This window comes from Gobius niger (genome assembly GCF_951799975.1).
Source record: "Gobius niger genome assembly, chromosome: 6".
Classification (NCBI taxonomy): domain Eukaryota; kingdom Metazoa; phylum Chordata; class Actinopteri; order Gobiiformes; family Gobiidae; genus Gobius; species Gobius niger.
In genome coordinates this window covers 12,978,679-12,993,246 of record NC_136857.1, presented here as the reverse complement: position 1 = coordinate 12,993,246, position 14,568 = coordinate 12,978,679, and the positions used below count along the sequence as shown (strand labels likewise).

Below are 14,568 nucleotides of genomic sequence, written 5' to 3'. Positions count from 1 at the left end.
GCGACCAGCTGTGCGGCGCTCTACTACGGGAGAGCGACCCGCCGTACAGCCGCAATATAACCACGCGTCATCACATTCTCCAAACGACATGTCAAACACATTTCAGCACTCTTAAATCTCCCCCGAAAGAACTCACACAACGCAGCCCTCTGACTCCAGTCGGTCAACCACTGATGACACGTTACTGTCTGGGAATATGATGTAAACTAGAACACGAAAAAGACCAACGCAGCCTTTTTTTTGGGTGAAAATGGTTTGTGCATCCTCGACTTTGCTTGTCTGTTCAAAGGTATAATTTGGTCAAAACAAAATCAACTTCTGCATTTGTGGTTCCACACAATTGAAACCCCAATGAATGTGTAACTGTGAGCATGCAGTATTTTTGTATGCAGTGTTGTGTAGTAATAATAACAACAACAACAACAACAACAACAACAACAACAACAATAATAATAATAATACTAATAATAATAATAATAATAATAATAATAATAATAATCATAATAATCATAATAATCATAATAATAATACTAAGACAAGACAACATCTTATTGAAAGACACTGAAAGTCTATAATACTGTGACTTAGACTAAAACATGATACTGATGGTGCAAGCCTTATCTCAGGTCATTCCCGGACCGAGAATGCTCGACCCCGGAACAGCTAACAGGGACCTGCCTGATGATAAGGCTGCAGGAGGCTCATAGGGATTTAAAAGTTCTGAGATTGATCTTAAAATCAATTCTAAAACACACAGGGAGCCAGTGGAGTGAGGCTAAAACTGGGTGTCTTTTGTTTAAACCAGTGAGAAGCATAGCTGCTGCGTCCTGAACTACTTGGAGGCGCGAGAGAGTTCTATGGTCTATGCCAGAGAGGAGGGTGTGTTAATGTACATCACAGACAGAAAAAATAATGACATTGTAATGTACATATTGTAACTATTGTAGACCTTTAAGACAGAGACTTGTGGTGCATGTCTTACACTTTGCAAACAGCCAGCACAAAGCCACCTCCATCAACTTCCACCTGCTATCTGAAGGAGATTAATATTGAAACTAAAAAGGCTTTAATCACCATGTGATGAACCCGGACAGAGTAAATGACTCCAGTGTTTCTATTGTAGCGTCTATCGGTGAACTGCAGTGGAATAGACACAGTATCGTGTATCCAGTCCCCTGAGCCCACCCCCTGTTATATCCAGCAGTGTTTAAACACTTTAAGCTCTAAAGTGGACCTCAGTTTATAGAGGTGTCTGTCTGCTCAGTGGGTTCAATAAATGGGAGAGAAGCAGAGACGGATGAGTGGGGGCGGGGCGTTGGAGATGATTAACTGTGTAACTGTTAGTTAGATAGACTTTCGGTTTTGATTGTAGTTTTCTTAATTTAACAATATTAAACACTAAAAAACACGGAAAAGCATGGTCCGATTTTATAAGTCAATCACATCTTGTTTAGATAAATCACATCTTGTTTAGATTTGTTGCACTACATCAACAGCAAAAGTAGTAACACCAGGTATGAACGAGAAAGGAGTCTGTCAAAAGTAATTTGACAAGTTACCCAAAGGGACAGAAAGAGATCACTGACTTTACTTAAATGCAGCGCACACAAAGACAGGATTCTTTAGGCTACAACTCACCCAGGTGGGTGCTGGGCACACAATTTCTATGTACGACCATGAGATTGGCACATTGGCACACAGAACTGCAGGTGCACAAGATCACAGCCATCATGGTTGTCTGGTTGAGCTTGTGAAGAGAAGAAATACAAGCCACAAATAAAAACTCACCTGTCAGCAGAGTCAAGCCCAGTCCAGGGCGATGTAACGACACTTTACACAGTACATTATCCTCATTGTGCCAGGTCTCATTTGAATTTCTGGAAAGCATGAGGTCCAGGTTTCCCTTAGTCCAAGAAACACACGCCCAGACATGTCCATCTTTCTGTTTATTTGGCTCTCCCCCATCAGACACACAGTCCTTTTCACTATACTGGAGTTTAGCGTCCCGGTGCAGGGGACACTGTATAATTAGGCGCTGATGTAACAGTTTAATGAGAGTGTACAGGCGGGGTCACCGGTCCGACCCTGGGAACCTGTCCCACCTCTCCAGATGAAAGAGCCAAGCGACCTGGGAAAGCTCTTCTTCCTTATCAGGGCAGGAACACACACAGGGCACGCATCGCCACACACACTGTCTAAAGTGTACACAAACTGAAGTCCTCCCCCGGACGTACTCATCGCATGTAACTGCTTCAGAACTTAGTCACTAAGATACTGTCAATGGGGACCTGGCCTCTAAGGTGAAGATCATTACAGTTGAATCTACAAGAGAAACAGCACAATAGTAATAGTGTATAGACTTTGAGGATCCAGGACAGGATTGGAGTGAAGATGCCAGGATCCCAGCTACTATGGGCAACTATGAGGCTCAAAACACCCTGGTCATTGATTCACTCTCACATTTACTGCATTTACTATTGTACACTCCTTCAGCAGGATTCTAAAAGCATGATTCGCCCCCAAAATGTCTATTTTGGATATACAGTATCTTCATAATGGTGGCCCACATAAACTCAGCTTTTGCCCTCACGCGTGAAAGACTGAGAAACAGCTCTTCGTCTCCTTTGGCCTGATATAATAGAACAACACTCTTTTTGGCATTATATTTCACATTCTACTATAGTCCAAGAACAGAGAGAATGGCCACATTATCTACGTTCAGGAAATTATTTATGAAGGTTTTGAGACTTGTTTCGAAACGAATATTGTGACACTTAAAACTTCCAATAACGATAGTTATGCTGCACTATACAGAAGGAACCAAGCTTTTCATATAACAGAGATTGACAGATATTACTCTACTTTAACGGATTACTCTATTTGTTTATTGGTAATTAAAAGTGCACTGTTCCCAGATGTGTCAAAGGATGTTACAACAGTGAGTCAGTATCTGCCTTGTATCTCCACTGTCTGTCAGCGCTCACACATTTTTTATCTGTTTTTCTGGCAAGCAGCCACCTTCCCCCTGGAGCAACTCAACTGGTGTTTTTATTCCACCTGGCATGCTCAGTCTGGTCCCTGCTGCAACACGGCTTGCACAAATACAAACGGTAAAAAGCACGACCTCACTGAATAACACAAACCTTCGCATTTGCTGCAACGTCTGGGGAGGCCACTCTTAGCAGCCAGCAAGATGCCCACTACAAGTAACTAATTAGACCGGTTCTTTAAGTGAGGGCCATTCTTGTAAGTGCATTCTGCTGACGATAAGTGGAAGCACTTCTTCAGAACCTGACTTGAAAGATCTTTGTTTTGTTTTCTGCAGCCGACTAAAACGTTCACCAGAGCAGCAGGTCTCGGAGCCTCTATTCTTTGTATGAGAAAATAATGAGAATATTTTCGTTGTTGTGAGCCGAGCACCGCAGCTGACTGGGGGGAGGATTAGATTAAGCGGTAATGAGTTGAAACAGGAAGGATGACGGACGACCAAGAGCCAGGGTGAAAAGTGTGTGACTGAATTCGCAGAAAGAAAAAAAAAAAACTCCAGAGAAAGACACAGTGGGAGTCAACGGGAGGGAAAGGGAGGTTAATTCTTATGCGCATGACGAACCCCCATCACACCCCACTGTTAAGACTTCTAAGGATTGGTCCTAGAGTGCATTATCCAATGTATGTGTGTCAGAGCGGAGCAAAGATTTTCAGAAAGCTTGTCCTAAACCATGCAATTTCATTTACCCCCCAAAGAGGCACTAAGCATGTACCGCTTTTAAGGTTGTATAGGTGTAGTACATTGGGAAGTGCGCATGAGTGTGTGTGTGTGTGTGTGTGCGTGCGTGTGTGTGTTTCGGCTTTGCATTTGGTGGAAACTGGTTCGTTACCTGACCATTTCCTCCAACTGTTAACAGAAAGCATTATGCTGCAATGGCAATTCAACCTTCAGAATACACATTTACAGACGCAGAATCAAATGAAACATTTAGGAGAGATTAAGACGAATCAAAGAACCTGTAGCTTTAATCAATACAACTTAGGTTGTAGGAGGTTTATCCACATCCTGGTTTACTTCTATGGAAAAGATGAATTTTCAATAATGCTGTAAAGCCAAGAGACTAATGCTACATTACACTGTATCTTTGTCAGTTCAATCGGATGTCCCTCATTTGCTTTCTGCAAACTGGTTAGCTAAACATTAACACTTCAGCACCACAGTATCAAGCACAAAAACGCAAGTGTTCACTCCTTGGTTGTTAAATATGGACAATTCCTTTTACTAAGTAACTTGTTTACCTTAATAAATCCATTTTGTAGTCCCTCTGGGGGTAATACAGGTGTGAATGGGATGATTGGGGGTCTTTCATCTCCACCTGGTGTCTCTGCCAGAAAACCAGAATTGCAACTTCCCTGCACCAGGTCGGAGTCACCAATACAAACTAATAGAATCACAAAGAAGAAGCTAACAGGCTAATGGGCAAAGCTAACTGCGAGCTAGGACCACTTAAACAGTATTTACAGCCAAGTTTGCCATTTTGTAAATGGATGTACATTATCTTTTCTGTCAGTGTAGTATTTACTCTCACGAACAATAAATTATAAAAAAAACGCAACATGCAACTTATGGCCTCAAGGGGCATGAATTACTTAGTACTGCTTAAGTATTTCTAATAAAAGAGATCTTAATTTGTATTAGAAACAATTCTCAATTTAATTTTTACACAGTCAACATGAAGTATCATAATTGAGTCTGCTGCTTTTAACCCGTTACGCTCTTTTATCCCTTATTAGGTTAAGAATAATTTAGTTTAAAAAATATGAAGTCACTTTTGGGGAAACATCGGCACAACCTAATCCTTCTTACTTAAGGGGATGGAATTAAATGGGGCACTGGGCAAAAGTCACGCACTTTGACCTCTGCGAGTTAAGCAGCCGGTTCGCGCGCACTCCGTTTATTTCCACAGTATTGTTGACTTGGAAACAGATCTGCCTGAACTATGTGGTGGTCCCCTGCGCATGGACACACAAAACAGACTTGAACGCTCTTCATAAGAGTCCTCCGTCGGGCCTCTTGTCCCGGAGGAGCGCTGACCCAGTCCCTCAAGTTCCCCCCTTATTCACTCCCCTCTGGTGCCATGAGAGGAAGCCCGGGATTAACGCGGATTATGCCATAGTGGCTCCATAGAGATTTACCAAGAGTCTGCAGGAGGCGGTCAAGGGGACACTAATGTATTTGGTGGTGGCTAGTTCTGCAGAAGTGAAATATCAATAACTCTTTTTTATTTGCGGTGTTGCTGCGACTTCCCTATGGTACAAAACTGCAAACCATCTCAACCCATTTCAACCCATGCATCTGTATAGGGGTCAAATAGCCGTTGCAAAAAAACTTGGATCGCACTTTCGTCACATCAGGAGGCTGTGCGAACGGTTCTCACCACAAGGCTGCATGTGGGAAAATCTTTCTGAGCAATCTGCGTTTCCCAAAGATTTGTGATCCGGAACATGTGTTTGTTGCTCAACAGCTGTAAGTTTCACAACAATGAAAATGGCCCATCGACAATCCAAACACATCCACGGAGGCTGAAAAGAGTAGAAGTAAAGCGGCTTTTCAACAGGTTTGCGAGAGACGACTGGGCATAATCGCTTTTTAATATGATTGCTAAATTTCTGCGAGGGAAAAAAAGTGTTCTTCTGCCATTTCAGCAGATATTGGTTTTAGCATGCCGGCCGACAACTCATCATTCTCTTCTTCATTTATCTGGTTTTAGCATGCCGGCCGACAACTCATCATTCTCTTCTTCATTTATCTGCACAAGCATGTTAAAGTGATGTTTCAGGATTTCTGACATAGGGCCTCATTTCCTAGTTATCCAGAGTGTTGTTGATTTCTGGAGATACTTTTTTTTTTTTAATTCATGCAGTCCTTATATTTGAAGAGTTTAGTGGTGTTAGGCTAGTGCTAAGCTAGCGCATGTCTATGGTAACTAGTAGCCTGCATTAAAAACAGTCTGACCCAAGCACAGTGCAACTGAGGCAAATCACTTATAACACCAGACTACCGATATAAATGTCTGTGTTGACTGAATCATTTTTGAAATATAATATCATTTTGCATTTAAAATAAATTATATTTGAGCAGCATCAGCTTCCTGGTTGTAAGCTACGCTGTGGCGGAGTGATCTGCTAGGTTACCGGATCTAGGCCTACAGTTGTTTGTTTAACTGCGGCCGGCATTACTACACATGGAATTCACAAAGGAGCTTTCTACAAATAATCTATCAAATAAGGTAACGTTTGGAGGACTACCCGATGATTTTGGAGTTTTTAATGCAGGCTACTAGTTACCATAGACATGCGCTAGCCTAGCACTAGCCTAACACCAATAAACTCTTCAAATATATGGACTGCATGAATAAATATATATCTCCAGTAATCAACAACACTCTGGATAACTAGAAAATGAGGCTCTATGTCAAAAATCCTGAAATATCCCTTTAACTTGGCTGGCTGTATTGAAAAAATTAGCAGACATATATATATTTTTTCAACCAGACAGTCTGACACAGTATGTATTGTAATCCCGGAGGCTAAAACAATAGATGTGAAATTAAAACCAAATCAAACTCGTTAATCAGACATTGTTCCTCCTGTAACAGAAGGTGTCAGGGGGCTTCGAGCGCTGTAAATCCCTCCACACAAGCCCCATATGTTACTCTCGGTTAAACCTTTTAATGTGCGCTTTGCCCACATGGACTCGTGGAAGGAGGCGAGTGCATCTGTGCCACTCGAGCAGACAAAAAGATTAATGTCATTATTGTGTGTCAGCAGGTGCCCTACTGTTACAGCCGTGCCCCGTTACGTCACTCTCACAGATTAAGTCATTCCGAGCCAAAAGCAAAGAAGATTTATTAATACAGCAACGTCTACAAACTAATTTCAGTTATTTATCTACATCTCATCACCCTGTCCTGTCAAAAAGAAAAGCCTACGGGCATAAAATATAAATATAGCGTGTTTGTTTCACCTAATTTGAAGCTATAAACAGAGAGCAACAACAATAGAGCCGCAGAGTGTATGTACGTAATGTTACAGCAATGCGAGATATGTCCGTTTCTTTATGGTAGTGTGGCGTGTTATGTGCCTGCACACGCTCCCCAAACAAAGGAAGCATGCACTCCTCCACTCAAGTCAAGTTTCCCCCAATGAAGATGATGACAGGGAAGGTAATTGATTACACGGGGCAGTGAGCAGACAGAGCCGGAGCAGCAGTGCACTGAGATGCAGATAGGAGCAGGTACAGGCAGGACAAGAACAATACACGGCCCGTCGAACTCATCATCCAGGATCTGTCGTCAACTTGTAATGCACCAGTCAAATTATGAAGCCAAATGTTATTGCCTGAAAGGTTTTATTTTGGTTTAATTATGATATTAGTTGTTTCTTTTGTTTTGCCGCTGCTGCTTCTTCTTTCTATGCACACTGGATTGATATAAGGTTTATCCTGGAAACATATGAACAATAATTTGTGTATATTGTAAATGTATATTGGTTAGTGAGCACTTTTGAGTATTAGAACAATCATTAAAGGAATAGGCCACCGTTGTTACATACTGAGATATGTTCTTACCTTAGCTTTGACGAGTTCTTTAGGACCTGTCTGATCTTCCCCCGTGCCTTCAATCACGTAAACACAGTGCAGACGGCGTTAGCATTTAGCCTCTCCTGCTCTCCACTATAGCTCCAAAACAGGTCAAGATAGAAGCTACCAAGCTCTTCCACGTTTTCCCTATTTAAATATGGTTACGTGAAGTGTTACACTACAAAGTATAATTACACAAAATTAAACAATGTGGATTTTCTAAGCGGATAAAAGGGGGAACTATATTGAAGGCCTAATAATACCAGGAGTAGTTCGAAATCCGCGCAGTAATCTTCACTTTACTGTGCGGATGCCAAACTACTCCTGGTATTACTACACCTTACATTATAGTTCCCCCTTTTATCCGCTTAGAAAATCCACATTGTTTAATTTTGTGTAATCATACTTTGTAGTGTGACACTTCACGTAACCATATTTAAATAGGGAAAACGTGGAAGAGCTTGGTAGCTTCTATCTTGACCTGTTTTGGAGCTATAGTGGAGAGAGGGAGAGGCTGAATGCTAACGCCGTCTGCGCTGTTTACGTGATTGAAGGCACGGGGGAAGACCAGACAGGTCCTTAAGAACTCGTCAAAGCTAAGGTAAGAACATATCTCAGTATGTAAAAACGGTGGCCTATTCCTTTAACAGCAAAATAATAATAAGCAAAAAGGGCAATTCAAAAAAAAAAGTGCCATATAAAAGAGAAATCTGTGGGGAACTTCTCATCATTACAGAACCGTTCATTCCTTTTTCTTTGTTTTCCTATATACTCTGCATTAATGCCATCGATGGAGAAATAAAGCAAAGTTTTGAGGAGAAGGTCTGTAACTGGACCATAGCATGAGTCATATTCTGTTGTAAAGAGGAGGGAAGCCCCTGATGGGTGTGTCCCTCCAGGAGGTGAGCATGAGAGTTCGCTTATGTGAAAGCGAGAGTTGAATGAGTGAGTCAGCGAATGAGTGGATCCATCACCTCTGGCTCAAATCAGATCCAGATGTTGAACAGAGTATTCATTAATCAGAAATGTCACGCAGTGTGTTCGTAGTCAAAGGCAGTGAGTGAGTGTAAGTTATAGGTGATCATGTCATGAGGTACAAGTGGTTCCCAAAGTGAGGGTCAGGACCCCTCGGGGAGTCACGGGGCATATTTTTGAGTGTTAAACAGCATACAGCATGTGAAATCCATTCAAATATTCATAATAAACTGTTAAAATACATATGATCTTAATTTTACATTGTTTTTCGTCCCAAAAGTAGCATAGGAGGCCCGAGTTGCTTACGTGTCAATTTTCGGCCATAAAAGTTTGTGAACTCCTGTCATAAGGTATAAGTGGGACAAATTGTGCAATATGGTGGAACAAGGTCATGAAAAATACTACAATCGTGGCAAACCAAATATTGATTCTGCTTGCATTCAATCTAATTCAACAGAATGTTATCATAGATTTTACACAGCAATACAAATCTCACTTCTTGGGTCTCCACTGGTGAAAAATGGAAAAACTGTGACATTTTTTGGGGCCTGAAGAAGGCTGGAAGATACAGCAACAAAAAACATCTAATGCTAGAGTCTGATTAACAAGAAAATGACACCCTTATTCATATTTAAGATGAAATGAATCTATCAAGGCAAAGCAAGTATAACCAAGTTATAGCATATGTGTGAAATGCCAGAAGAGGCCAGTAGAGGGGGTCAGCGCACAAGGACACTGAGCTTAACCTAGGAGCAATAGCACAATGGCCTTTCCCCGATCACATGAACCTCATGAGTGAGGTCTTTTGTTTGAACCTGAGACTCAAATATCCCAAAGGAGTTGATGGCATGGTCTGTTGAGTTGCACCTAATTAGAGATGTTTTTGCCGTCAGTCAGCCACAGAAAAGGGTCAACAAAGTTCAGTGTTGTGAACATATTGTCCTCAGACTTATTTATGAAAACAAAAAGTTCCTCCTTTAGTTCTTGTTCCCTGTTGTAGAGCATTTATTCCAAAGCACTGATCTCACTTCTGCTTTCCAAAGGCAGCAGACACCAGGGCCAGAACACTGTCACAAGTTTTTTCTATATGTGTCTAAATAAATGCTTTCATAATTCAAGCCGTTCCAATTACTGAGCCAGCTTGTCTGGGCGCGTCACCATGGAAACGACGCGCTGGCTGATGGGAGGTCGTAGACGATGGGAGCCGCTCCATCCACAAACAAAAGAGTCTGGGCTGAGCAGAGCTGAAAAACTGTGGCACGTGTGGCACAAGCCCAGTATTAGCAATGCAACAAAGGCAGAAAGGCCAGTGCTGCACAATATAATTAATTAGGCAAATTCATCAATTATGAGTGTGGGCTATTCGGCTTGGTTCAAGGCAAGGCAAGGCAACTTTATTTATACCGCGCATTTCGTACACAAGGCAACTCAATGCGCGGTTCAGTCATTTACCCCACAGGACCAAGTTGATATAGAACAATTATATTTACTGACTTTTGTTCAGTTGTTGCTGTTATTATCATTTTCATCTTGATAGAAATGGATCAGTTTATGAAGAACAGTCATTATTGTGATAATCTTCCTCCACCCAGTTTGACCTGCACATGGTTTCCCTTTGAGCCCCTTCCCGTTGCCTATGACGCATGAGTGAGTGAGAGTGCAGAACGGAAGGGGGGTCTGGACCAGATGTCAACAAGAAAGTTAGCCCCGTCTTAAAGCGCAGGAAATGGAGAACTGTTTTAAGACCCTGACTAAGAGCGTGTAAAATGCCAGTGTCTTTGTCGGGTCATGGCACGAGTTCAGCGAAACATACATTTAAGATCAGGTGTAGGAATGACTCATGCTCAATATAAATCAATGAGTCACTACTTATAGATCTACTGAGTCAAATGTAAGTCTGCTTTATATAATTACACAGGCACTATATTTACGAGTGAGGCACTGTGAGTCACTAGATTAAATGGTCTACTACGACTCACTTTAGGAAAGACAAAAAACATGTCTGGGTTTTTGATGTATAATTTATACATGTTTAATCTATGCTATGTCAGAATTTGTAAGTTTGGTGTGACCCCTCAGTGACCTCTGTGAATCCCTATGAATGATATATGAAAGTGTGGAATATATGATAAGCTATGGCAAGACTCTAGACTCAGTGATTCTCAAACTGTTGTGCTTGTAACACTATCGGCTTTTTCAGGTGGTGATCAGGGTCATGAGCAAAGTCTGGCAACAGCTTACCCAAACCTTGCATCTTTTAATGCACAGATCACTCATATTCACAAAATGACAAAACATACAAGACAAACAAGAAGATAACTATGTGTTTACTGTCCATGTATATGTATATATAAATATGGTAATGATGGTACTGTATGGGGCAGTGTCAGATGGCAACGATAATCTTGTACTATTGGATGATGATGAATATACAGTACAATGTATTGTAAGACTCTTGTAAACTTTGATTCAGAAGACTATGTTAACGGATCTCCACTGTTTGACTATGGTTGTGTATCTACAGTATGCTGTGTGATTATGGTTATGTATCTATATCTTAAACTATACCAAAATTAGTTGGTTTTGCTTCAGTCTACTCCTTTTTGGGCATCATTGTGTTTCTTTTTGTCTAATAACATGGAATTTGGAATTGCTCAACTAAACTAAACTAAGATGTCATTCATTTTTAACTAGGAGATAATTTCATGTATGCTTTAGTGAGGCATTTCTAGTTTAAAATGTGTCCAATTTAAATCTATTTTAGACCTGGTCTAGTCCTGATTTGATCTTGATCTTGGCTTGGCCACACTTGAAAGATCAGATAATCGATGATGGTGGTACATAAGAAAACCCTCGCAGCAAAAGGTTCCCAATAAAAGCACTGTTGGACGACACGAGTCTGCCCTCTAGTGGTGAAGGTAAATATTTTCTAGATTAAGGTATAGTTTGATGAATGACTGAGACAGACTCTTAATTACACAAAACATCTAAAACCACAGACAAAAAGGGAGGCTTTTTTAAGGTGAGATCATGGGACATACATTGTGTTTAGTCGTCATGGAAATGACTATGGCCAATTGAAAGGATTTGTTTTGTGTTATTGGTTGAACAAGTTCTGCAAAACACACAAACACAAGCCAAGTGACAGTGAGATCATGTTTTGGTAAAAAGCTCAGTTAGTCAGTGGAGCGTGATCACTATGAGAGAAGGCTTGTCACACCCCCTCATTTTGGGACAAAAGCTGAAAGTACCGCAAAACAAACCAAAAACAAAGCCTCATAGTGTCTTCTTCTCAATGTAGTATTGTATGTCACTCTTAATACATTATTTTCATGACATGCCATACACGTCATGTTAGAGGGCAAACATTCTGCAAACAACTTTAATGGACATGAGTTTGATGTGGGAGATTATTATTGACAAGAAACAAAACCATATTCAGCTTCTCGTCTAAGATCATGAGGCACTTTCGATTGACAAGTTTTGTTGTTTTGTTGTAGCTAGATGATGACAAAAAACAGCATTTTTGTCATCATCTGATTCGAAAGGATTCATTCCACTTCAGAGGAGTTTGCTCTGTAATCAAACGTGAAAACTGGCAAGACTCCTTAGAAATAAACACGTAGGAATGATGTTTAACTCTCCAAGCAAATACACACAGTTAGCAAGCCAGCTACTCTGGGAAATTTTGAGAATCCATTTCGATGTATTTTTCCTAGAGTATAACTTAATACTGTTTGTACAGATTTTTTGAGATTTTACGAAAGACAATAATTGGTGTGTCAAAGTGGCATCCGAGCTAAACGCTAAATTATTAAATGTACTATACTTTCAAGGATTAGCTTCACCACTAATTTGCATGTGGAGAAACAATGGATGACGCAAAATAAGTGACAAAAGGACACACATTTGTGGCTATAGGCACAGATAGACAAGACTGATTTCTATGCTCGTCCCCCATCCACCCGTATGACATAATCAAACTTTCGATTACTGGTAATAAATACTCCTGATCTTCTGAACTGTTTCCTTGTTTCAAAACAAAACCTCATCTGACAGCTGTACTTTTGGTCACAGAGATGCCGCTCCAAGAGTGGCCCACATGGATGTGGTTGTAAAACTGGCAGCTGAATATGACAGAATCATCTCAGTGAGGGGCCCAAACTCTGACATCACTCAGACGGAGCCAAAGGGCTGATTCTGACGATAAAAGACACAGCTGAACCAGGGCTACAGCTGCTAACTTCAGGAAGACATGAGGCAAACATGTGCTGCGTTATACAGAGGATGATTAAGGCTTTGTTATGCAGCAAAAACCACTAAGTGCAAGTCTCAGTGTGGCGGTGGGCTCATAACAGTTGGCAGGTGACAGGGATCCTTTTTACAAGCACCACACGTGCCACTAATAAGAGCACGCCCTGGTTAGGTGAACACTTCAGCACCATATCATGAAAATAAACAAAAGTATAGCATTTATAAAGAAAGGCTATGTCAGTTGTTAGTTACAATCTTGAAATCTCTTTGACAGAGTATTAATGGAATTTGCTTTTCGAGACATCCAAATATTGTCATACATTTTATACCAGCAAGACTCAAAAAAACAACCTGACTTGAACTCACCCATTTCCGAGGTCATCAATATCGTCGTCATCATCATCTTCCTCCTCGTTCGCGCTCTTTCCCCCGATGTCGCTGTCGCTGAGGTACTCTCCCTTCAACAGAGCGGGGTCCGAGTCGTCCAGGGCTTCGATGAGATGGATCCTGGAGTTGTGGCTTATCCTCAGCGGGATGTCCGCCTGAGTGTTACCGGTGGACGGGGCGTCCCCAGCCTGCAAACGGGGGCTGGCCTGACCGTGGCGCCAGGACAGAGGTGAGGAGCGGTTTGAGAGACTGGCAATGGAGAAGGCAGCAGCTTCGTCACTGTCATAGCATGTGGGTCCTTCAACGTAACTGCGGGACAAGTTGAGAGAAGAGCTGCTTTAGTTTTCCATTTGGTTTCTATACACTTAAACTGAGATATGGTAACAATGGTGGGTCACTAAAAAAATTGTTGTGTCTAGAAATACATAATAAATAATTTGAAAACATTTGATTAAGCAACTTTCTGTCCGCCTCAAAGCAGAGTGCACCGCCAGGGGAGTGTGAGTGTGTGTGTGTCTGTTTCAAGGTTGTGACAGTGAGCTAAGTATGGACTGCGAAGGAAAGAGTTTTTTCAGCAGGGAACCATCTGCTGACAGCCTCTTTATGCTGGGAGATCCCTCTGAAGGACACAGTTAGAGGATGCAAGGACCGCTCAGACAGACACACAGGAAACTCTCAAGGACAGACGCGGAAGTGAAGCTTAAAGCGCCGAAAAGCTCTGAGTGAAAGACAGGAAGCGGGGAGGAAGAGGCCGACACACGCACATCCCCTCAAACGGTTAATCATAGCGTTGATGCAAGCATGTAAGAGTGCATGTTGACAGCACTACCTCTCTTACATACCGTATTTTCTGGACTATTGTTGCTCCGGAGTTTAAATCGCACCAGCCAAAAAATGTATAATGAAGAAAAAAAAACATATAAAATTTAAGTCGCTCTGGAGTATAAGTCGCACCAGCCTTGGCAACTACCTGGGCATGGAGGCCTAACTGCACCGTTGACAAGCCTCTCCCGGCAGCACGTTGTTCAAGCACCCATTTGCGAACTCGTTCCTCTCATTGCAGTAAGAGTAACCTCCACTTTTCGCCAGTATCACAAGTTTCTCGCACACCCCACACTATCTTTCTGCTGCTTGATTGCCGTTTTTTTTTTTTGGTACAGGAGTAGCTGATACTGGTGCACAAGCCTAGAGCGCCCTCTAGCGGCTGTCATGAAAATAACAAAGATGCAAAATTATTTCTATTTTGATATATAAGTCGCATCTGAGTAGAAGTCGCACCCCCAGCCAAACTATGAAAAAAAGTGCAACTTATAGTCAGGAAA

At 41.6% G+C, this 14,568-nt stretch overlaps 1 protein-coding gene across 1 annotated transcript in view; it reads right to left on the bottom strand.

The window, feature by feature from the left end:
- The window catches only part of nav1a (neuron navigator 1a), an 86,512-nt gene that overhangs the window by 42,801 nt on the left and 29,143 nt on the right, over positions 1-14,568 (bottom strand). The window contains exon 7 of the mRNA XM_079557880.1: positions 13,226-13,555. Within this exon, the coding sequence (XP_079414006.1) occupies positions 13,226-13,555 (330 nt within the window). The remainder of the gene's footprint in view (positions 1-13,225; positions 13,556-14,568) is intronic.